This window comes from Malus domestica, chromosome 01, assembly GCF_042453785.1.
Source record: "Malus domestica chromosome 01, GDT2T_hap1".
Taxonomy (NCBI): domain Eukaryota; kingdom Viridiplantae; phylum Streptophyta; class Magnoliopsida; order Rosales; family Rosaceae; genus Malus; species Malus domestica.
In genome coordinates this window covers 26,725,843-26,751,367 of record NC_091661.1, presented here as the reverse complement: position 1 = coordinate 26,751,367, position 25,525 = coordinate 26,725,843, and the positions used below count along the sequence as shown (strand labels likewise).

The 25,525-nt window shown below is 35.7% G+C and overlaps 2 protein-coding genes, 1 non-coding gene and 1 pseudogene across 3 annotated transcripts; 3 read left to right on the top strand and 1 right to left on the bottom strand.

Moving 5' to 3' along the window:
• The first annotated feature begins 5,878 nt into the window (after window positions 1–5,878).
• On the top strand, window positions 5,879–8,976 carry LOC103426428 (receptor-like protein EIX1). The gene has a single exon (XM_070825606.1). It carries the CDS (start codon window positions 5,933–5,935, stop codon window positions 8,750–8,752), a length of 2,820 nt encoding a protein of 939 aa, XP_070681707.1. The 5' UTR covers window positions 5,879–5,932; the 3' UTR covers window positions 8,753–8,976.
• A 1,592-nt stretch (window positions 8,977–10,568) lies between these two features.
• LOC114826809 (U2 spliceosomal RNA) lies at window positions 10,569–10,765 on the bottom strand. Its single transcript, XR_003775835.1, has one exon. It is a non-coding gene; the product is annotated as a U2 spliceosomal RNA (small nuclear RNA).
• Window positions 10,766–13,340: 2,575 nt separating this feature from the next.
• On the top strand, window positions 13,341–16,931 carry LOC103437992 (receptor-like protein EIX1; annotated as a pseudogene).
• A 6,175-nt stretch (window positions 16,932–23,106) lies between these two features.
• Window positions 23,107–23,412, top strand: LOC103438317 (uncharacterized). Its single transcript, XM_008376869.3, has one exon. The coding sequence runs from the start codon at window positions 23,107–23,109 to the stop codon at window positions 23,410–23,412; it is 306 nt and encodes a 101-aa protein (XP_008375091.2).
• The last annotated feature ends 2,113 nt before the right edge of the window (window positions 23,413–25,525 follow it).

The window sequence follows — 25,525 nt, the reverse complement described above, 5'->3', positions numbered from 1 at the left end:
AAACTAACTATAATAATGTGGTTTAAAATGCCGAAAAAATGGGTTAAGCCTTACACTAGACTAACTATAATAGGTTTGAGTTTTATTTGATTGAGCCTTTATTTTTATATCAATTATGCAACTCACTATCATCTAGACCGGTCAATGTGGGATATAAAAAAATCCATTTTTCTTTGGTCGTAAACATTATCCTCGTCTTCGGATAAAGATTTTTGTAACCTCCAAACAGTAAATGACATTAAGAACAATACAATTTGAAAATTGACATTCCAATAAAATTGTGTGACAGGAAAGATTTATTGGTGTATTACTATTTACTTATGAGGCTCACTCCATAGTGTATTTTAACGATCTGAACCGTCTATTTTTTAGAACATCATTCATGGATCATCCTTACAAAAAAAAAATTAAACAAATCCAAAACTACTAAGACATAGAATATGGTTCTAAACCTTAATTCAATGGTCATATGATTTCGGATTTACATGATTTTTAGTAGACATGATCTTTGAGAAAAATCTTTAAAAAATAGACGGTTCAGATCATTGAAATAATTGCAGAGTAAAAACTATAAAAACTTGTATAAAAAATTGTAAAAAAAATGATGCCAGGATGTTATATCAATGCTCTGCGATATTGAGCTTTCGTTGATGGATGGACTGACCATTTATATATTCATTTATGCTTCTATTTTGTTTTACATGTACGGTGTTCTTATTTGCTAATAAATAGATAAGAACTTGGAATTTAAAGTTCAATGGAACTTTGAAGATATTTACTGTAACTATATTAGTTAGTAAACCTTAAAGTTTAGATGCATATATTTTTTTTTAAATCGTAATTGCCTTAACAAAGTTGTAAAATGCAAAAGAAAACAAGAACTTGGTTTAGGCTAAACCGTCCAGTCCAACCGTTTAACAATAGTTAGGTTTACTTTGTTTTTGTGAGCGCGGTTTGTTAAACTGAACCGAAGATGCATGTTCTACCATAATCGATTCGATGAGGGTTTTGGGATACAAAATCATGCAATAAATCCAATCTAGATGGTGATCCACCCTAGCTGGTTGGCAAGCTCATAACACAAACAATCAAAGTCCCGTTTTAAGCCACAAACTACACATGTTGAAACAAATCTCTCTCCCATGTATTTGTTATGTTAAGGGTGGATACAGAGCCAGGTCTGAGAATTAGGGTCTTAGGCGAGGCTTTGAAGTAGGTAACCAAAAGTTTTCTAGCCCCCGCCTTTGAACATTGATATGTACAAAAAAAAAATTCGCTAAGTACATGAAAAAGTCTATTTCTACATCAAATATTATTAAAAGTTAACATCAAAAGAAAAAAGAGATATAAATATTACTTTAATATTACACGTCTCGCAATATACTGATTAAGTTTACATAATCTAATTTTTCTACAAATTCTTTTTTAATTGATAAAATAATTAACTCATTCAATCTTTATTGTGACATAGTTGATCGAAGATAAGATTTGCTCAACTTTATTTTTGAAAAACTTCTTTCTGCAGAGGCAATAGTAACTTGTATGGTTAACAAAATTCTATAAGCAACTCATGCATTCAGGAAACAACTATCCATTTGTCTCATATATTTCAACACTTCCATTGCTCGATTTATTTCCTTTGGTAAAGTTTCTCTGAAGATTCTTAGCTCTAGAAACAAGTTTTTCCCATCAATATCAGAGTGATCACCATGTAAAGACTGAGAGAGAAGGGCGATAGTTTTTGTGAAAACGCAGAGAGAAAGCAAGTGGGTCTGTATTGAGAAAAATAACTTATATTTTTTATTTTTAAATTTTAATTAGATTTAAAAGAATAAAACTATAGTTACATGTGGGTGAGAGAAAAGAAAAAAAACAATAAAATTATTTTTGAGGAAATTATATTATTGCTTATGATTTATTTTTTGATATTTTTATTGAACTTAAATTGTAAAAATTACACACACATATATATATATATATATATATATATATATATATATATATTTGAAAAATTGAGGGCCTCTCCCAAGTTGCGGTCGTAGGCGGGGCGATTACTTAAAAAAATTTGTGGGCCTCTCCGGAGTTGCGGTCCTGGGCGGGCGCTCACTGTTGCTTAACTGCTCAACTGTTTAAATATTTCGAAAAGTCCATTCTCCTGTTGTTTTTTATTTATTGTAATGCTTTTTATTTTTCACACACTTCTTTTAATATTTGATCATTAATCAATGGCAAAAAATTAACAAGATGTTATAATTTATTCAAGAAATATGTACATTTAAAGCCAGAAGGTCCCATTTGGGGTCATAGGCTTCACCAAAACAAAACCCAAAAAAAACAAAAAAAATTGAACATAAATGCTTTCCAAACAAAAAAGTTCAAAAGCAGCCCAAAATAATGCAAGGGTAAGTTCGTCATAAAAATAATGTTTTTTTAATAATTAATTAATTTTTATTTTATTTTATAATTAGTACCTCACAATGGGCTAGTAATAATGAGGTTCAATCAGTTGTTTATTAAATATTATTTTCTCTATTTTAAAACACGTTGAAAACATCTTAAGAGGCCCGTAACATTGGTGATAAAAAAGGTCTTTGCACGTCCTCATGCGGGTACAGAAAGACTAGTCTATATATAAAGCCGGAAAGTCCCATTTGGGGTCATGGGCTTCACAAAAAGTATAAAAGCAACTCAAAATAATGCATCAAATAACGCAGAGATAATTTAGTCATAAAAACATTGTTTTTTAATAATAATAATTATTATTATTATTTATAATTAGTACCTCACAATGAGTTAGCAATAATATGATTCAATAAGTTATTTATTAAAAATTATTTTATTTATTTTTATACATGTTCAAAACATCCTAAGAGACGCGTAGTGCCGGTGATAAAAAAGGTCTTTCTTACGCATACAATAATGTGATTCAATAAGTTATTTATTAAATATTATTTTTTTTCCTTTTAAACACGTTCAAAACATCTTAAAAAATAAGTAGCGTTGGTGATAAAAAATATCTTCGTATAAAGAAAGAAAACTCGATCTTCAGTGGGTCTTCTTTTAAACTGCCGGGAAGCATCCGTTGTCGGCATTTTGTAAGCCATTGATGTGTTATATGGACCTGGCTTCACTGCCCTCCCAATTCTCATACACTCTCATCCCTTCCTATTTGTGCGATCACGGTTAAGTCATGTTAACATTTTATATCACTATTGCATTTTGTCTTATTATCTCAATAAAAAAAATCAATATAAAATATTGACGTGGCTTAACCGTGACCGCACAAAATAAGAGGGGATGAGAGTGTATAAAAACTGGGAGGGCAGAAAAGCGGGGACCGTGTTATATTCACATGGTAAGGTTTACGTATGTGGCACGAAAAGTTGATAGGTCCTTGATGGGCCAGACGTTGTGAAGATTTTCCAAATTACAAAAAGTTGATAGGACCTTGGATGGGCCAGACGTTGGGAAGATTTTCCAAATTATGTCGAGTTCTGTATGGGTGCGTTTGGTACGTGGGACGGGACGGGACGGAACGGGACGAGGCGTTCCGTCCCGCGTTTGGTGCGCCAAAAATGGGTGGAACGGGCTGTTCCACGGGACAGATTTTGGGTGTTTTTGCGTCCCACCTGCCCCCCTGGAACGGGTTTGTTCCACGTCTGTGGAACACAATGTTTTACCATTTTAAGACAAATATACCCCATGTCTTTTTCAAAAATTACACCTTCGTTCCGTCCCGTCCCGTCCCGTTCCGTCCCATCCCGTCCCGTCCCGTTCCGTCCCGTCTGCGTACCAAACGCATCCTATAGGATTCCAATATACAAGAAGGATTCTCTACCCTCATAATCTTTTTACTAGATTAATGAGTCCTAAGTTCTTAATCTCTTTACCCTTTCATCCATTCCTATTTGAACGGTCACGGTTAAATCACGTCAACATCTTATATTAATTTTTTGGGTAAAATACAAAAAACTATGGTGTCATGACACTTTCATACCTCATCTTTTAAAATTGACAATGTCATACCGCATCTTACGAATTTGTGATAATGTCATACCTCCATCAGTTTTTCTGTTAATTTATCTGTTAAATGCTGACGTGGCCCGACACATGTCCCACTCACTAATCCAATTGGATTAAAAAATAATAAAATATATTTTTAATAATAAAAAAAAATTAAATCTCTCTCACTCTCTCCCCCCTTTCTTGCCACTCTCTTTTCTCTGCAACCCAAAACCCCTTCCCACCCGTCCTCCACCACCCTCTCTCTCCTCTCTCTCTCTCTCTCTCCCCCTTTTCTCGCCTCTCTCACTTATCTGCATCCCAGAAGACCCAAAACCCGGAGGAACAAAACCCACCTTCCCATTGTAGCAATTGTTGTCGCAATTCGAAAACCCCAAAAACGAAGAACCCAATATTGCTCGACTACTCCGCCTCCCTCATCCCGCCACCCTCGATCTGGAGATCGCAACGATGCTGTTCCACGGCATCATCTTCCTCGACTACTCCACCTCCCTCACTTTGCCAACCCAGTTCGTCCCCCCCCCCAACCCAATGCGCACTCATCTTTCCTCCCCCATCTTTATCTTCTTCCCCTTTTCCCTCTACCTGCAACCCAAAAAAAAAAAAAAAAAAAAAAAAATCGAACCCAGTTTCGGCCCAAGAAGAATAAGAAAAACCCTCTCTTTCTCCTCCCCATCTTCATTTTCGTCCCCTTTTCCCTCTACCTGCAACCCTGAAACCAAAAAAAAAACAAAAAACAAAAAGAAAAAAAAATTCATACCCAGTTTCGACCCAAGAAGAAGAAGAAGAAGAAGGAGAGAGAAGAAGAACGAAAAAAAATTGACAAATCCAGTTTCGGCCCAGGAGAAGAAGATGAAGAAGAAGAAGAAGGAGAGAGAAGAACAAAAAAAAATTGAAATTGGTGCGGGAGAAGGAAAGGGGATGCCGCACCCCTAGGATTTTTTTTTATTCTTAAATTTTTAATATTTAATTATTAAAAATATATTTAATTATTTTTTAATCCAGCTGGATTAGTGAGTGGGACAAGTGTCGGGCCACGTCAGTATTTAATAGAAAAATTAACAGAAAAACTGACGGAGGTATGACATTATCACAAATTCGTAAGATGCGGTATGACACTGTCAATTTTAAAAGATGCGATATGAAAGTGTTGTGATACCAATAGTTGAGGTAGTTTTTGTACTTTACCCTAATTTTTTTATAGAGATAATAAGACAAAAAACAATGTGTGAGAGGAGGGAAGGGAAGGGGATGAAAATATGAGGGTAGAGAATCCTACTCCCGCGGATATACCTACCAAAAGGGAGACAATTAAGATGGTTCCATGAATTTTCAAAGAGAACAAGTCATGTGCATAACTTATCAAACATCTTGAACAATACGAACACGTTATGCACGCAACTTATCAAATATAGCTACTCTATCTTTGATGGAATATGCAGACCGTTGGTCACACTCTATTGGAATAACATGCTACATTTTCTACGAAGACTCTAAAAGCCCACAATCAACAGGCCCTCACACCCAATTCATTGCCAGGGAACCAAGAAAAAATGAAAATTGGACGCATTCGAAAATTCAGCACGTTACGTGCATAACGTAGAAAGGGTAAAAAAAAATGTCGTACCCAGTGCACAAAACTCCCGCTTTACGCAGGGTCTGGGAGAGGTGAAAATTCGACCTTCAGTCAGTCTTCTCTTAAACTGCAAGGAAGCGTTCGCTGTTGGCTCTCGACAAGGTTAGGTAGGCTGTCATGGTCATGAGAGAAAATTCAACCTTCAGTCAGTCTTCTTTGAAACTGCAAGGTTAGATAGGCTTGTGTATAGTATATGTGTGTATATATAGGTAGCACTACTGTTGTCATTGCTCATACAAACCACCTACTTCGTTCTTATTACAAGGCGACTTTATGGAGAAGCCCATGAGACCTGTTTTGCTTCTTATTATCATGCTTTTAACTATTGCAACGTTTACTGATATCAGTTTATGCAATGGAAATCTGCGTGTGCGTTGCAGGGAAGGTGAGAAACGAGCGCTTCTGATGTTCAAGCAAGGTCTTGAGGATCCTTCAAATCGGCTCTCATCATGGATTAGTGATGGAGACTGTTGCAACTGGACTGGAGTTGTCTGTGATCCCTTAACTGGTCATGTCCGCGAGCTCCGCCTCACTAATCCCAACTTTCAGCGGGATTTCCACTACGCCATTTGGGATTCCTACAACGGTAATACTTGGTTGGGTGGTAAGATAAATACTTCTTTGCTCCATTTGAAGCATCTCAACTATTTGGACTTAAGTTACAACAATTTTCAAGGCATGCAGATTCCTAGCTTCTTGGGGTCTCTTAAAACTTTGAGATACCTTAACCTCTCAGAAGCTGGATTCCGAGGATTAATTCCTCCTCAGTTGGGAAACCTCACGAATCTACATTTTCTCAGTCTCAGTGATAACCTGAAGGTTGAGAATCTCGAATGGATTTCCAGTCTTTTCCACTTGAAATACCTAGACCTGAGTTCTGTTAATGTTAGCAAAGCATCTAATTGGTTGCAAGCAATAAACAAGCTTCCTTTTTTGGTAGAGTTACATATGGTCGACTGTCAACTTGATCACATTCCCCCTCTTCCTATCATAAATTTTACTTCGCTTTCTGTCCTCGATCTTTCCGAGAACAGTTTTGATTCTTTGATGCCTAGGTGGGTTTTCAGTCTTAGAAATTTAACTTCTCTTTATCTCAAAAATTGTGGTTTCCAAGGTACATTTTCTAGCCATCCCAAGGAACCAGATCTTTCATTAGATAATCTGTGTGAGCTGATGGATCTTGATCTGTCATATAACAAATTCAATGGAAATGCATCAGACATCTTTGAAAGCTTGTCTGTGTGTGGTCCAGACCGAATAAAGTCCTTGTCGTTATCGAAAAATAATTTTTCAGGTCATTTAACAGAGCAGGTAGGAGAGTTTAGAAACTTAAGCCACCTTGAGATTTATGCCAATTCAATATCAGGTCCCATCCCAATTTCATTAGGTAACCTATCATGCTTGGAGTTCTTAATCATTTCTGATAATCGGTTTAATGGAACTCTTCCGGAAGTGATTGGTCAACTGAAAATGCTGAGTTATCTGGAGATATCGGATAACCCATTCGAAGGTGTGGTGTCTGAAGCTCATTTTTCCCACCTCACAAAACTGAAGCATTTCATTGCAGCCAGGAACCCATTGACTTTGAAAACAAGTCGAGACTGGCTTCCTCCTTTCCAACTTGAGCGTTTATGGTTGGATTATTGGCATCTAGGGCCTGAATTTCCTGTGTGGCTTCGGACACAAACGCAATTGAAGCTTCTAAGCCTACCCAATACAGAAATTTCAGATACCATTCCGACTTGGTTTTGGAACATATCTTCACAGTTGTGGACTGTAAATCTCTCTAGTAACCAGTTGCATGGTGAGATTCAAGGAATAGTTGGGGGGAGTTTGTTTTCGGTTGACCTGAGTTTTAACCAGTTTAATGGTTCGTTACCTTTGGTTTCCTCCTCAGTATCCTCACTAGATCTTTCCGGCTCATCATTTTCTGGATCTCTCTTCCACTTCTTTTGTGATAGGATGAACGAACCAAAAAACCTTGTCAGCCTTCATCTTAGGGACAATCTTCTCACTGGAGAAATTCCTAATTGTTTGATGAACTGGAAACGGTTGTCAATTTTAAACTTAAACAGCAACAAGCTGACTGGGAACATCCCAAGCTCCATAGGGTACTTAGAGAGTTTGGTATCATTGCATTTGCGCAATAATCATCTATATGGAGAATTACCTTTGTCCATGCAAAACTGTACGGAGTTGTTAGTGGTTAACCTTGGCCAAAATAAGTTTTCCGGAAGCATTCCAACATGGATTGGGACAAGCCTTCCGAATTTGATGATTCTTAACATTCGTTCAAATAAGCTTCAAGGAGACATTCCTCATGAACTCTGTGATCGGAAAACTCTCCAAATCTTGGACCTTGCATACAATAGCCTTTCAGGAGCAATACCGACATGCTTCCAAAATTTCAGTGCCATGGCCACCACGCCAGATGTAAACAAGCCGCTGGGTTTTGCCCCTTTATTTATGGAATCTGTGATAGTGGTGACAAAAGGGAGACAAGACGAATATTATGGGATGTCAACACTTGGGTTGGTCATAGTTATGGACCTTTCAGACAACATGCTATCTGGAGAGATCCCAGAGGAACTAACCAGCCTCACTGGCTTGCAGTCCTTGAATTTATCGAACAATCTTTTGACTGGAAGAATCCCTTCAAAGATTGGTAACATGAAATGGTTACAGTCTATGGATTTATCAATGAACGAACTTGATGGTGAAATTCCCCAAAGCATGAGAAGTTTGACATTTTTGAGTCACTTAAACGTGTCCTACAATAATTTGACAGGAGAAATTCCGAAAAGCACTCAGCTTCAAAGCCTTGATCAGTCTAGCTTCATCGGCAATGAACTTTGTGGAGCTCCCCTCAACACAAATTGCAGCGCAGATAGGATGCCGCCAACAGTTGAGCAAGACGGAGGAGGAGGATACCGTTTACTCGAAGACGAGTGGTTCTGTGTGAGCTTGGGAGTTGGATTCTTCACGGGGTTTTGGATTGTGCTTGGTTCTTTGCTAGTAAACATGCCATGGAGCATTCTTCTTTCACAGTTGCTGAATAGGATAGTGCTTAAACTGTATCATGTATTCAAGTGAGCTTGTTGGCATTTTTCTTGCTTTGACGAATATCGTACTTTTGTTGATTGTATATTTTTTTTTAAATAGGGCAGTACGCAAAGTTTATGATGTAAAAGTGAGATGAAGTCTCTTTTCTTTGTGTTTTTTCTGTACAATTTTACAATCACGATCCATCTCCTTCTGGTGCTGAAAATTGTGAACTTTTGATTAATCAAGAATTCCTCAACTGTTGATTGATTGAAGAGAGAGTATTATACATGTTTGGTTGTGATTTATAATTGGCTGCTTAATTTGAACGTACAAATAGTCAAGAAGAGTAAGAAATAAGACTCAAGGATAGGATAAAAAACAACGTTTTTAATTTATGTTCTAAAATTTTGGAATCGAATAGGATCGGACCATATCTCAATTTTTATATTCATAAATTTCGACATATTCGGAAATTTTAGAATCGGAATAATCTAAAAAATTTCGGAACATAATTAAGAAATTCATATATTTTATAAGTTTTTGAATATTCTCCAACTTTTTCGTACGTGTAATTTATTATTTTATCTACAAATTTGATATATGCTTATGTATAAATTCAATTAATTTTGTTAAAAACAATAAACAAAATGTATTCAAAACTGACAATAAAATGCAAAACCAGATTACAAAATATATAATTTGAGTCAATAATTATACCAAAAATTGAAATATTTCGAAAGTTTTTTTTAACAAAATTAGTTCGGAACACTTTGAAAAATTTCAAATTGCAAATTCAGAAATTTTGAAATCTAAAAATGCATTCCAATTTAGGTTCTAGTTTTTTGAAAAATATTCGAATTCGAAAATTTTACAGTCGGAGTCGAAAGCAGCGTTCCAACTTGCACCCCTATGTGTGTGTGATTGTAGTTGGAGCAACAAGTGAAATTCATTAAAAAGCCACTTCGTGGGAAGTTAGGAACACGAGTTACATAATAATGTGACTTGTGAAGTACATCAATTATTAGAATAATCAAGTTAGATTTGTAGCTATGAGTGTGCTACAGATGGCTTAAAGAGAGGAATGGAAGTGATCGACACTGGAGCTCCTCTAAGTGTTCCAGTAGGCAGAGCGACTCTAGTACGTAAAAAGCTCCTTCACCGAAGCCCATTTTGCCCACCCAAACGACCTGAAACCGCCTTTTAAGGAAGGACAAAACCAAAACAGAGGTGGTCAAATAGTTTGGACGTCCACTTAAAGTGGGCGACGTCCTTCCATTCAAATAGAACAAATCCCCTTAAAGTCACGTACATAAAAGAAGGTTGTACGTATTACTTTTTTAGTTCTGTTTGATTGATTTTTTTTATCGGTTCTTTTTTTTTTCCTTTTATGAGTTATGTTATGAATTATGTTTATAATTTATAATTCATATCTAAAATGTATTACTTTAATTAATTGCACATTGTTTGACAACTAATTTCTCGCAATTTGTAAGTGGTGGAATTCTCTATAGTGATTAGAGCATTTCTCTAGAATCCACTTCTCCTACTGTACATTAATATAGAATACAGTTTGTAATTAAAAAAAAAAACATTGTCATAGAAAGATTGTAAATTGTAATGTCGTAGACGCCAAAAAAAAAAAAAACTTGGAAGCGTTTACACTTGGCTAACCCAAGAAATCGGCTACTTTATTATGCTCATGTGAGGCATTTTTAATTCCACGTATAAAATCATTTCTAATTAACAAATCTGCTACAGTATTATGCTCATGTAATGTATTTTTAATTCCACGCACAAAATCGTTTCTAATTCAAAGGGGCATAAGCCCATTGGGCTCCATGAGAAAGAATATGATTGAGATTTGGTGGGGTGCGCAAGGCCCGAGCAGTAGGGCATCGCTTGGAAGACATGCGAGAATGTCAATAGCAAACTAATGTAGGAGATCCTCTCTCTTAAAAAATTAATTTAATATCATATCGACCATTAACCCACTATATCCAGTATTAAATTAATAAAAACAGACACTACACTTGATTTTAGCCAAAAGATCGAGAAAGGTATGAGCTTTAACACGCTGGGCCTTGTTTTTTATTTTACCTCTTTAGTACATTCTCATTTTCGCTAGCCGATGTGACACTAAACTTTTTATCTCTTTGGTCGTTAAACTAGGTGTTCTTCAAAGTAAAATTGTGTTCTTCAAAGTAAAATTTTGTAACCTTAACATATGGCGTCAACGATTCAGCGGGAGATAATTCGAAGGTGGAGAATGCAGCTCCAAGATCTGCAGCCTCAATTTGTCTAGTTATAATCAAATTAAATTGGTAATTAAACTAAGACAAACTGTTGCTTCAACAAAACTCCAAGGCTCAACCAGAGACTCTCTTATTAACAAGACAATATATTTCTTACGTATACAACACATTTGGGAATATACATCTCTGACATCATGTATATAATTTAGCATCAAGAACTCGAACTCGCAGAGGATATATTACAAAACGTATAGAGGGGAATAAAACACCACCTTAGGTCAAAGCCAAGAGCCTCACACGCCCACGATGAATGGGGAGGGCCTTGGCCGAAGAACATCCGATGCCAAAGTTTGAATTTTGAGGGAAAAGTGTTTGGAAGAATTTAGAGAATTTAGCAAGAGTGTAGAACTTAGGTTTTGGAGAGAATAAGGGTGTTTATATAGGGGTGTGGCCAGCTCCTTTGGGAGGAGATGGACCAGCCACTTGGATGGTTTTTTGGATGAGATTCGTGATTTGTTAGCTAAATAATAGATTAATTGGGTAATTAATTAATCAGTTAATTAGCTAATTAATATAATTTAGAAATGAATGATTTGGGGGTTACCTTGTGCAGAAGATTTGATGAGGATAGATGAAATAAGTTTTGAATAAATACCTATTTTGGGCAATTTTGACTTGATTGAGAGATGATTGCCCACGGCTTGCGTGTAGAAATCTTGGTGTGCCTTGAGGGTAATCTTGTCTTTTTAACCCAAAAATCTACGTGTCGCCTCTATATTTTTCTTGATTATTTTTTGCTCCACAATTATCATATTGTCCGTCTGGTGACATGTATTAACTATATGGTACCTTTATTGTGTGAACCCAAAATAGAGTGAAAACATTCAACTCTAACTAGTCACTGTATGATATGTACATAGTCATGGGACGTTCTAGACAAAGATGCACGCTATCTTATCCTACTCCATAAATAATGAAGTGGAATCCTTCTTATGAAGCTCTTCCTAATGGGAAAATATACATGTCTAACAAGAAGGTGGCACATAAAGAGCAAAACGGAACCCTTTAATTCTATTACAAAAAACAAACCCCTAAATCTCATGGCCGGCCCTAATCTCATATATGGTAAAACCGTGCCTTTTCTCCACTTTGAATTCAATACTTGTTATTAGATTCAAATTTCAAGTTGTAAACTATTTGATGAAAACAAGTTGTGATATCAACGCAGTCTAATTCCTCCAATCCCTACCTCCAAACCAAACGTATTTCATTAATTAATTAATTAATTAATGGGAGGTAGGTCAGGTGAGGTTCATATAGTCAAGCAAGTCTCCCATGCTCTAATATTATGCTCCAATTGGCAGTGTACTCCAAATGAATCCAGTTAATTAGTGACAAAATTCAAATGCGAGTTCTAAGCAACATTCTTTTTACAATTTGTTCACCTTGAACTCGAATCAATGTTTTAAAAGACTCGCCTGAGGGTGCGTCTAGGCGTCCAGTAAAGCTGGGCTTGAGGGTTGCCGCCTCTGTTTTGAGAGAGTGGGCAGAAGGCGCCGCCGGAGCCACCTAGGCGCGCCTCAGGGGATTTTTTTTTTTTTTTTATTGCTCCCAAACCCAAATTTTGGGTAGGGTTTTAACTACCTCATATCTCTTCCTTGCACTATCACCTCTTTACCTTGTTTTCTGATTTTTATTTTTTATATAATGGATGTGTGTGCCTTCTACGTGCATTGTTATATGTGTGCTCATTGTGCTTTTCATCCTCTATTATATATATATATATATATAATATATGTATATATATATATATGTGTGTGTGTGTATGTATTTATAATATATGTGTGTGCTTAGGGTGATTATTGATTAATAATCTTTTTTTTAATATAATATAAGTGTACGCTCAGTGTATATATTAAAAAATTTAGATCCTATGAGGCTTCACCTCACGCCTAGGCTGGCCTATCCCTCAGATGCCTTGCCCACGCCTCACGCTTTTAATACATTGACTCGAATACATACATAAAATTAGGTTAGCTAGTCAGAAGAGTACACTTGGTTCTTCGCACTCAAGATTCAATTTTTTTTAGAGTAATTTAAAACTTATGACATTGTCATGTATGAGCAATGGAAATTTTTGAAATTTTCTCTTGGGAAATGGTAAATAAAATTTCAAAGCAGGCCTAGCAAACAGTTTTCCCAAGTTATATTTGGATTCTTTTATATTCCTTTGATGAAGACAGACACATGTTGTAAAGAAAAAACCAAAGTTCTGTAATTCTCCTGTTGTCTTCTATGTTTAGTATATGTGTGTATATATAGGTAACACTACTCGTCATTGCTCATACAAATCACCTACTTCGTTTTTATTACAAGGCAACACTATGGAGAGCCCCATGAGAGCTGCTTTGCTTCTTATGATCATGTTTCTAACCATTGCAACCTTTACTGATGTCGGTTTATGCAATGGAAATCTGTGTGTGCGTTGCAGGGAAGGTGACAAACGAGTGCTTCTGATGTTCAAGCAAGATCTTGAGGATCCTTCAAATTGGCTCTCGTCATGGACTAGTGATGGGGTCTGGTGCAACTGGACTGGAGTTTTCTGTGATGACTTAACTGGTCACATCCGAGAGCTTCACCTCGTTAATGTTGAGAGTTGTCCCACATCGGTAAGAAACAAGGTTTGCTATGTGCTTATATAATCTTAGGCTACCCCCCATATTGCCAATTGGTTTTAAGGTGGAACCTCAATTTCATCAGCTAATTGGTTGGGTGGTAAGATAAATCCTTCTTTGCTCCATTTGAAGCATCTCAACTATTTGGACTTAAGTTGCAACAATTTTCAAGGCATGATTCCTAGCTTCTTGGGTTCTCTTAAAACTTTGAGATACCTTAACCTCTCAGTTGCCGGATTCCAAGGATTAATTCATCCTCAATTGGGAAACCTCTCAAATCTACATTTTCTCAGTCTCAGTTGTCAATCGCTGAAAGTTGAGAATCTCGAATGGCTTTCCAGTCTTTCCCACTTGAAAAACCTAGACCTGAGTTTTATTAATCATGGCAAAGCATCTAATTGGTTGCAAGCAATAAACAAGCTTCCTTTTTTCGGTAGAGTTACATATGGTCAATTGTCAACTTGATCACATTCCCCCTCTTCCTATCATAAATTTTACTTCGCTTTCTGTCCTCGATCTTTCCTATAGCAGTTTTGATTCTTTGATGCCTAGGTGGGTTTTCAGTCTTTGAAATTTAACTTCCCTTTTATCTCAGTAGTTGTGGTTTTCAAGGTACATTTTCTAGCCATCCCAAGGAACCAGATCTTGCATTAGATAATCTATGTGAGCTGATGGATCTTGATCTTTCATACAACAAACGTATCAGATATCTTTGAAAGCTTGTCTGTGTGTGGTGCATGTTAGAGTATTAGTGTGATTCTCACAGTTTAGTAATAATCATTGTTATTTCAGATTGGTATAAAGATGTCTTAATGTGTTTATAAGAGTTAATTCAACTTTGGTTTGGATTGAAACTCTATTGTTGGCTCGAAAATAGAACTCATACTTGTACAAGGATTTGATCTTGTATTCCTTGTAGGATTATTATAGGGTAATCCAGATTTTGTAGTATAAAAACCACAAGCCCCTGCTCTCACAAAAATACGCTCTTATTGTTCCAATTACCTATAACTTGGAGAGCATTGAGTTTTGCAGAGAGGAGAAGGTTGTGTGTGGATTCGTCCATGGCTTCTTCATCCATGTATGTGTTAAACTAAGAAACACAGCAGCATTTCAAATCAATTTCATATCTTAGGCCTTACGGGAAGGCTTTGTTATATACACTGCAACATACAACTTTACAATTCAAAATACAAGTGACAGCACGCCACACATGCAGCAGCACCATCTGCTGTCTTCTGACAGCACACATGGGAAAGACTTCGTAAGCAGTCTGCAGGCAGGTATGTGTTGCAGATATTACTTCAGTATTTGCATATGTATAACATATTTGATGCGTTGGTTGTGATTTAGTTGCTAAATTCTTGTGTTCTTGGCTAAGTATATTATAAAGGCTATGCTTATTCTTACAGTCCAGACCCAATAAAGTCATTGTCGTTAGTGGTAATAATTTTTCAGGTCATTTAACAAAGCAGTTAGGAGAGTTTAGAAACTTAAACCACTTTGATATCTATGGCAATTCAATATCAGGTCCCATCCCAATTTCATTAGGTAACCTATCATGCTTGGAGTTCTTAATCATTTCCGATAATCGGTTTAATGAAACTCTTCCGGAAGTGATTGGTCAGCTGAAAATGCTGAGTTTTCTGGATATATCCGATAACCAATTCGAAGGTGTGGTGTCTCAAGCTCATTTTTCCCACCTCACAAAACTGAAGCATTTCATTGCAGCCATGAACCCATTGACATTGAAAACAAGTCGAGACTGGCTTCCTCCTTTCCAACTTGAGCGTTTATCGTTGGCTTATTGGCATCTAGGGCATGAATTTCCTATGTGGCTTCGGACACAAACGCAATTGAAGCTTCTAAGCCTACCCAATACAGGAATTTCAGACACCATTCTGACTTGGTTTTGGAACATAACTTGGCAGTTGGATACTCTAAATCTCTCTAGCAACCAGTTGCATGTTGAGATTCAAGGAATAGTTGGGGGGAGTTTGTTTTCGGTTGTTGACCTGAGTTTTAACTAGTTTAACGGTTCGTTACCTTTGGTTTCCTCCTCAGTAAGTGAACTAGATCTTTCCAGCTCATCATTTTCTGGATCTCTCTTCCACTTCTTTTGTGATAGGATGGACAACCAAAAGAACTTACCAAGCTTCATCTTAGGGACAATCTTCTCACTGGAGAAATTCCAAATTGTTTGATGAACTGGAAATGGTTGTCAACTTTAAATTTAAACAGCAACAAGCTGACTGGGAACATCCCAAGCTCCATAGGGTACTTGGAGAGACTGTTATCATTGCATTTGCGCAATAATCATCTATATGGAGAATTACCCTTGTCCATGCAAAACTGTACGGATTTGTTACTTGTTGACCTAGGCCAAAATAAGTTTTCTGGAAGCATTCCTACATGGATTGGGACAAGCCTTCCGAAATTGATGATTCTTAACATTCATTCAAATAAGCTTCAAGGAGACATTCCTCATGAACTCTGTCATCAGAAAACTCTCCAAATCTTGGACCTTGCAAACAATAACCTTTCAGGAGCAATACCAACATGCTTCCAAAATTTCAATGCCATGGTCACCATGCCAGATGTATACAAGGTGTGGAATTTTTTCGGTTTTCTTCTGGATTCTGTGATAGTGGTGACAAAAGGGAGACAAGACGAATATTATGGGACGTCAACACTTGGGTTGGTCATAATTATGGACCTTTCGGACAACATGATATCTGGAGAGATCCCTGACGAACTGACCAGCCTCCCTGGCTTGCAGTCCTTGAATTTATCGAAAAATCTTTTGACTGGAAGAATCCCTTCAAAGCTTGGTAACATGAAATGGTTAGAGTCTATGGATTTATCCATGAACCAACTTGATGGTGAAATTCCCCAAAGCATGAGAACTTTGACATTTTTGAGTCACTTAAAAGTGTCCTACAACAGTTTGACGGGAGAAATTCCGAAAAGCACTCAGCTTCAGAGCCTTGATCAGTCTAGCTTCATCGGCAATGAACTTTGCGGAGATCCACTCAACACGAATTGCAGCTCAGATAGGATGGTGCCACCAACAGTTGAGCAAGACGGAGGAGGATACCGTTTACTTGAAGACAAGTGGTTCTACCTGAGCTTGGGACTTGGATTCTTCGCGGGGTTTTGGATTGTGCTTGGTTCTTTGCTAGTAAACATGCCATGGAGCATTCTTCTTTCACAGTTGCTGAATAGGATGGTGCTTAAACTGTATCATGTATTTGAGTGAGCTTGTTGGCATTTTCCTTGCTGTGACAAATACCATACTTTTGTTTGATTGTATTTTTTTATTTACTTTGTTTTAAAAATAGGATAGTGAGCAAACTTTATGATGTAAAAGTGAGATGAAGTCGCTTTTCTTTGTGTTTTTTACCTACTAATTGTGAACTTTTGATTAATCAAGAATCCTTCAACTGTTGATTGATTGAAGAGAGAGTATTATACATGTTTGATTGTGATTTATAATTGGCTACTTAATTTGGACTTACAAATAGTCAAGAAATATGACTCAAGGATCGGATAAATATTGTCCGTTTGGTAACATGTGTTGACTGCACGGTACCTTTATGGTGTAAAGCCAAAAATATAGTGAAAATATCGTACTCTAACTGGTCACTATATTATCAATACTGATCACGAAACGTTCAAGACAAGACTTTCGCTATCTTACCCTACTCCATAAATAATGGAGCGGAATCCTTCTTATAAAGCTCCTTCTTGATGGGAAATATACATGTCTAACAAGAAGTTGGCACATTTGGAGTAAAACAAACCCCTTAAAAGGAAAATTAAAAACCCCATCAGAGCAGACTCACTTCATGATCATGATCGATCAGTGAGCAACACCGGGGCTCGGAACATCGCCATACCATCTATAATAATCGTAATCTCCATTGCCGACATCATAATCAGCAGCTTCTCCCGGAAACTCTCCCATAACCAAACGCTTTCGCGACGATTTTAAAATTGTGGCACCCGGAGTTGATATTTTCCACTATTGAGTCTGATAGTTACAACCACAGCCCACAGGCAGTAGAAGAAGAGAAAAATGAGCAGAATATCGAACAACTTCCTCCTCCCCATTTTTCAGTAGAATCGATATGGTAATTAATAGTCGAAAGGGAGAAGAATAAGCGAGACATGCACTACTTTAATAGGTGGTGAGGCCATATGCTCATGAATTTGATTTATTAAGTTAGTGCATGAACCACCATATGGTGCTAGTGTCATGTCATCCAATCTGGACAGAGATAAAGCTTCGTTAAAAAGTTGGCCTGCGGACCAACGTATATAAGGTTGATGTAGACACACACCACTAAAGGATGTAAATTGGCCGAGTCAAGCTGAGTAGTAAAGTGCTCAAACTAAGATCAGATGATATTATTCGTGTTCAAGTTCTGTTCAAACTCAAAAAAGGCTCATAGGAGGACACCGAGATGGCCATCGCCACGTGATGGAAGACATTCGAGGATGACGCAAGTCATCTTATCATGTGTATGCTCTGAACATGTTTATACATTCTCATATTACAACAGGATGACCCCGTCAAGGGCGGAGCCAAGTACAAGGCTCCTCTAGGCTATAGCATAGGGAGAGTTTGGTTCTTCAAGCTTAAAAATATTCATTTGTTAATTGTCATATTCCACTTAACAAATGAATTTTTTTATTAGTAAGGCTGCTTTTAATAATAATAAGAGCTAATAGATGTTAAATAAACTTATCACTTTAACCAATATTATATTTAATAGTAGTACATTAAAACTTTCATACCACAAATGGTTTCTTAGTTTATTCACTTGAAAGCTTTGAAGGCTAGAAACCTAGAAAACATAGCATAAAATTCTTGTTTCAAATTACTACATTCAAGTTTTTACTATTATATAACTTTATGTAGGCAACATAAGATTAAAAATTTGATTTCGTAGTATAATTTTAGCTTAGCCCACCCACCGAATAATTTTTGGCTATGCCATTGGACCCCGTGTTGGCCGACTATCAAGGGTGATGCAAGCTATCCTTTCTTGTTTATGCTAAGAAGATGTAAATATCCATACAAATTTGTTCCAAATAAAATATGTATTTTTAAAAATTAAAATATGAAAATACATGAACAAGTTCAGAGCATACACATGATAAGATGACTTGCTTCACCTTCAAATGTCGGCCAACACATGGCCATGAAGGACACCGAGATCGGGGCATGTCTTTTTTCAAGCTCGAACTTGGTTTTGATCGGCTTGTTTAAACCGATTACTTTTAAATTCTTTATTATTCTTTCGTAATGAGCAAAATGGTTTTAAAAAGTATAATTTACTTGATATTATTTTAGGGAACTTTAATGAAAAGGGCTTGAACTAAGTTTATTTTAACAAAAAAATATGCTATAAATTTTATTTAATGAAAAAGAATTAAATTTTAATGAAAAACCCTTAAATTTTAATAAAAATGATAGAAAAACTTAATTTTTAACGAAAATGACACAATTTAAAATTAAAAAAAACCTGACGCGCGCGCAGTACATGTACACTATTTATGAAACTGAATAATGTTTATAAAACTGAACATTATTTATGAAACTAAGCGGTACTATACTATTTATTGGTTCAATTTCATAAATAGTGTCTAGTTTTTTGTCCACTTTCATTAAATGATGTCTAGTTCTTGATCATGTTTCATAAATAATGTCTAGTTATTGGGTCCAGTTTCATAAATAATGTATATTAATTGGTAACATTTCATTAATAGTGTCTCTTTCTTGGTCCGGTTTCATAAATAGTGTCTAGTTATTAGTTCACTTTCATAAATAGTGCATACTTGTTTTGTCATAATTCATAAATATTGTCTAGTTCTTACTCCAGTTTCAGAAATAGTGTATAGTCCAGTGTTCAAATTATGTCTAATTCTTGTTTTCGTTTCATAAATTTCCTCACTTTTTTCATATACCTACAATAATAAATGTAGCTTTCCATCCAATTTCTTGAGCTTAGGTGTCATATTCGAGAAATTTTTCCTTGTGCCCATAACACAAATGATATACCACATGTTATTATATAAGTGTGGTGGGAAATTTTATTTTTTATGTTATTAATTTTTTAACACAAGATTCTCATAACTTGTATGGAGTGTACCATTCCGTGTTATGGGCACATTGAAAAGTTTCTCATCATCATGACTACTATTAGAAAACAACACCACAAAAATAAAACAGGAGAATGTAATTCAATTCGAAGTTTTTTTTTATTCTATGCAAAAAAAAAAAAAAACTATTAATGTAGCTGAATGATGGGACAAAAGGTAGGAGAAAAAAAGTGGACTGGGGTGGGGGGGGGGGCACGCGCTGGGTTTGTTATGTTTTTTTTTTGTTTTTAGTCTTTTGTCCTTATTATTAAAATAAAGTTAGTGGGTGATTTTTGATTAAAATGTAAAGATTTGAAGCTCTTTTCATTAGTTTTACTATTATTTTATTGACTATTACATTTTTGGCATATTCACGTCCAAAAGCTGAGTTTAAATTTTAAGCCTAAACCTATTATTTAGAAGAGGAATTAGATTCTATCCAGATTCAAATTATGGGAATTTTAGAGATCCTTATATTTTAATTATTTATTGTGTATCATATGATCATAAATCTTTTGATTTTTCTTTTCATTTAAAATTAAACACAAGTAGTATTTAATGAAAACTGATCGTACGATATATAATGAACGGTTAGGATATGAGAATCCTTATGATACCCACAAAGTGAATTAAGAGAGGATGCTCTTTTGAAGAGGAACTCCTTTAGTACCACCGGATGTACTGACCCAAAAAAGGAAAAGTACCACTCTATGTCCCAAATGATGCAACGACTGCGCGCGAATGACATATATTTTCTCAAAACTCTGTTCATTCGGATGGGATTTTGATCATCTGCCGAATGGTTTATACACGTAAGCTACATGTGTATGCGCACGTACAAACTAACAGGTTGCAAGCATTTTCAATGTATGCTGCTCATTCAAAAGAACTCGCAAAAGCAAGGCAAATTTGGATGTCATAGTCGTACCATCACATACTAATAATATAAGTGAACAACAAAATTTATATACTTATATTACGGAGTGAATTAAACACGCGTTATAATGTGTTGGGAACTAGCTAGGATCGACTGTGACATTGCCATGAGGAAAGTTCCCGACTTCATTCTAAGGCCATGTTGAGAACTAGCTTATGTGGTGAGCACATATCATGTACTTATCTGTAAAGTGATTCCCTTCCTCATAAACACTTTTAAGTTATGCGCTAATATGGTTAGAAACGTTTTGTTTGTAAGAAAACATTTTTAACTTTTTCAAAAACACTTTTCAACTTTTTAAAAAACATTCTCAAATAACTTTTAAAAACGAAATGAGTAAGTAAATATATATTTTTATCTCATGCAGAATTTACTCTGAAAGAGTGTAAGTGGTGCCATTGCACAAGATCTCCACTTGAGTCTCAAGGTCCAAAATCTTAATGCCGGCCCTGATCTCATGCATGGTGCAACCGTGCCATTTCTCCACTTTGAATTAAATACTTGTTATTGGTTTCAAATTTCAATTTGTTGTATACTATTTGATGAATACAAGTTGTGACATCAACGCGGTTTAATTCCTCCAATGCATATAGTCAAGCAAGTATCCCATGCTCCAATATTATGCTCCAATTGGGTGACACTTACGGTCCAAATGAATCCAATTAAGTAGTGACAAAATTCAAATTCGATTCCTAAGCAAGTCACTTTTTATAGATGCCTTGTTGATTGTTCAACCTTTTTTAAGTGCAATTTAAATTTCATTTTACAATTTATATGTTGTCCATCTCGAATACGTACATAGGGTTAGGCCAACTAGTTAGAAGAGCACGCACGTCTCTCTGCATTCGAACTCAACTTTTGTAGAGTAATTTTTTCTTTGTAAAAATGGGACTAACTGATAGTTTCGTCAAATATTTTATCATTTCAGGAGTTGAGAATACTCAAAGAGGCATTTCAACCTTCCCTAACCATAATCGTGCGATTCATCAAAGCCAAAAATTAAACTCAAAACGTGTTATGTTGAATACAAATTTGAAATTTATCCTCAATCATTAAACCACCTGTAGTGATTACTTTTTTAGAGTAATTTAAAACATCTATCATCGTCCATTCTATACTGCATGGGCAATGGACGGTTTTGGGAATTTCTCTTGGGAAAAGGTAAATAAATTGCCAAAGCAGGCCTAGCAAACAGTTTTCCCTAGTGCCCGGTCCAAATGTCCAGAAAGAAAAGGTTTGTGAGTTGTGAGGGACGGTGGCGATTCTCGGACGCGGACTGTTTGAAATCTCTACGCGTACTAAAAGTTGACAAATTTCTACGCGGTTGAAATCTCCCTTCAGCTGACGTGGGGCCGATTGCATCTTATCTGGTCCGCAATCGCTGGAACCTCCTCTCCCACTCCCTGTCCTCTTCACGCGCCTTCACCAAAATTATAGCACCACAAAAAAAAAAAAAAAAAAAAAATTATTGGAACTCTAAAAATCTTATTTTGCATTCAAAAATTTTTATAATTAGAAAGAAAAATACACTTGTGAGGAATGTAAGAAAATATTTTTAGAGTGCTAATAACAGTTTCAAAGAAAATAGTGAACATCTAAATTGGGTGGAGTTTTTATGCGTGTCAAGAACACATCACGGTGCACCGCATATTACAATACAAATAGTTGGATACTTGAAACACAAACTTTTAACTATTTGAATTACGACATTTAGTATACCAACCTGTATTCCCATCACACTAAATTTTTTTCTTAAATTAAGATGTACACTTTATATTGATTAATGTTATTATTTTGTTAAATGTGATTGAACAACCTATACAAGATGAGTTTTGTTCGAAGATATTTGTAAAGTTTTTAGACACAACAAAAATTAGACTGCAGTTTCAGCTTTGACGCCCTTAATACCAAAAGAAAAATGTTAAATGAGAACATATTTTGTACCATTCTACTCTACGTTAATTAAGAATTTTATTTTATTCAATATTAGTTGTACGCATCATTTAACATATCACGTCATAAAAAATATAAACTTCATAACCATAGTCAGTCCGAAATAATAATTATGCTTGAAATTATGTAAATGATAAGGAGCCAACTTCCTAATAAAGCCGTAGCAGCGCGTGACAAGACTCCGTCAAACTGAAGAATACAACAGTTTGAGGTTCCAAAACACACTTTAAATTCACACAAAATCCCCACAAAATCCCCATAAACCTCACACCTTCTTCAACACTGCACCCAAAACCCAAATTAACCAGCAGCTTATTTAGCTCACACCACTCTTCCTCCACCACCACCTCCTCCTCCTCCTCCTCCTCCTCAATCTTCCAATCCCATTACTTCCCTCCAAATCAGTTCATATTCTCCAAGTTTTTCACAGAAACCATAATGGCAAAAACGGTATTAATCCTCTTCCTCATAGTGTTGTCATCAGTGCTAACATCTTCTGCATCCGCTAGGCTCTTGAACGACCACCTTACGTTATTACCAGAAAACCCTTCACAGCCACGGAAACAGCAAGTGTTGCCATACCACAAAGACGACAATACAGATATTCAAGCTTCTGCTGTTGAAAGTGCAATATTTGGTGCTGCTGCAGCTGCAAAGTATGGACCGCTCGTTTTGAATCTTCTTCCCAAAGGAACAAAGCCGCCTTCTGGACCCAGCAAAGGAACCAACGACCTCAAGAACTAAACACATCGAGTGATACGAATCGAAGCAGATTTCATTTCTCTGTGTTTATGTATTTATTTATAGCAAGAAACAATAGTTTGATATTTCATTAATTAATCCAAACAAATACTGGTTTAAGTCAAGCATTAAGCAAGGTTTATCCACTAATGATCCATATCATGAGTCAAGCATTGAGCTAGGTTGTACGTTTTTTCTTTGATCTTTTTCAAAGGAAATGACCTCATTTCAAAACTATTAAAATGAAATACAATCCTTCAAATATAAAGTTCTGAATGAAATCAAGATAGTTTCCTCAAATCATGACAAGTTTATATTAGCCAAATTTGTAGCGCATTACACCAAATTTATAATAACTTAAGTTTCCATAAGCCATAAATTTTGTTTCAGTTATTATAAATTTGGTGCATGCATGGAAACCTAACTTCCTACAAGCGTTACATGTTTCAAATATGAAAGCTTCATAACTTATAACAAAGCTATATACTTTAATTTACCCTTATTTCAGTTCTTTTTCTCCTTCAAGCGGAGTAATTTAATCACAAAGTCTACTCTTGGTTTCAAACAATCAATTAACAACCAAGGGTGCCTGCAGATCATGATCTATAGCTAAACAATTTAAATGAATATTTCGGTTGAGAATAACCACACTTAATATATAAATAAAAAATTGCAAAGAAGTTGACATTTCTTTGTGAAGATAGAAGTTTTTCTATACTATAAAGATTAAGGAATCAATTTTTGCTGTCCAATTTTGACTTTGATAGGTATAGCTACAGACTGCAGTTCAAAGAAAGAGGGAACCTTAAGGAAAAATGAAAGATATTTAGGCCCTCGGTTTTTTTTTGTCCAAATGGTCTCTGAATTTTACATAATTCATCATTTTGATATCTAATAATGAAAATTGATAGAAGTAGTCCATGAGTTTATCCATTGTAAATCTCATTTTGGTCATAGTGTGAAAAATTTGTCAATGTCATCATTTAATTGTCACTTGAACAACTACGAGACTACATTTTAAAGTGTATTTTTGTCAAACCAACCTCTCTACTTAACAAAGATATGAATTGACAAATTTGTCATGAAATGATCAAAATAATTTACGATGGACAAACTTAGGGACCACTTCTATCAGTTTTCATCTTCAGAGACCAAAGTGAAGAGTTATGCCAATCTCAGAAACTATTTTGACTAAAAAGCCGAAAACAATGAATATTCTTATCGGTGTTTTCTAATTAGTGATGAGAAAATTAAGCAGTTTTTTTTTTTAGTACATCGCTCTTTTACACTAAGGGGGGAGACGACTAAGCTATACAATGAACAACTTAATTTGGTATTGAATTCGTCATTCACAAGATTCGAATCTAAGACCCCTTACCTCTAAATGAAGAGAAATACCATCAGACCATAATACTAAGTGACTAAAGTAAGTTAGTTTTGAAATCAAGAAAGATGAATGTGTAGGCGCAGCTGCTTGGTGCCCTAACTAACAAAACTGTACAACCTAGCCGTCAGTCAATTAGTCTATTAGACCTTGGTTTTAGAAGCTTTGCAAGTAGTTTCCGAAAAAAAAAAAAAAAAAAAAAAAAAGGGAAAGCTTTGCAAGTAATCTCTATCCATTGCCACCCTTTGAAAAATTAGCAGATAATTAAGTGGAGAACAAGGCTTCACTTTACTTTTTCTTTTTGGTCGAAAGCTTTACTTGTTTACCATCTTATGCTTATCAAGTGCCATATGGTCAATGACTTGATGTCATCTCCAAATGACATGTTTGTAACGTAGTTCTACACTTAAAAGAAAAACTTCATCTTTATGGATTCATTATTTTTTTTTTCAGGTAATGCTAGAGATATTAAATTTGTAGATAAACTTCATCTTGACGATTGAATTATTGATTAACGGTTGATAAACGTGCACATTTTATATTGATGACACATCATTTAGTTTACAACTTTTATCTACAAATTTAATCTTCCTAACATTACATTTTTTTTCATTTGCTGCAAATCGCAATTCACGTATATGCAAAAATAACTTATATAAAGTAACGTTGAATTTTCTTTTCAATTGTCACATGTAACAATTGAAATTTGCCTTTTCAATCGCAATTCACCAC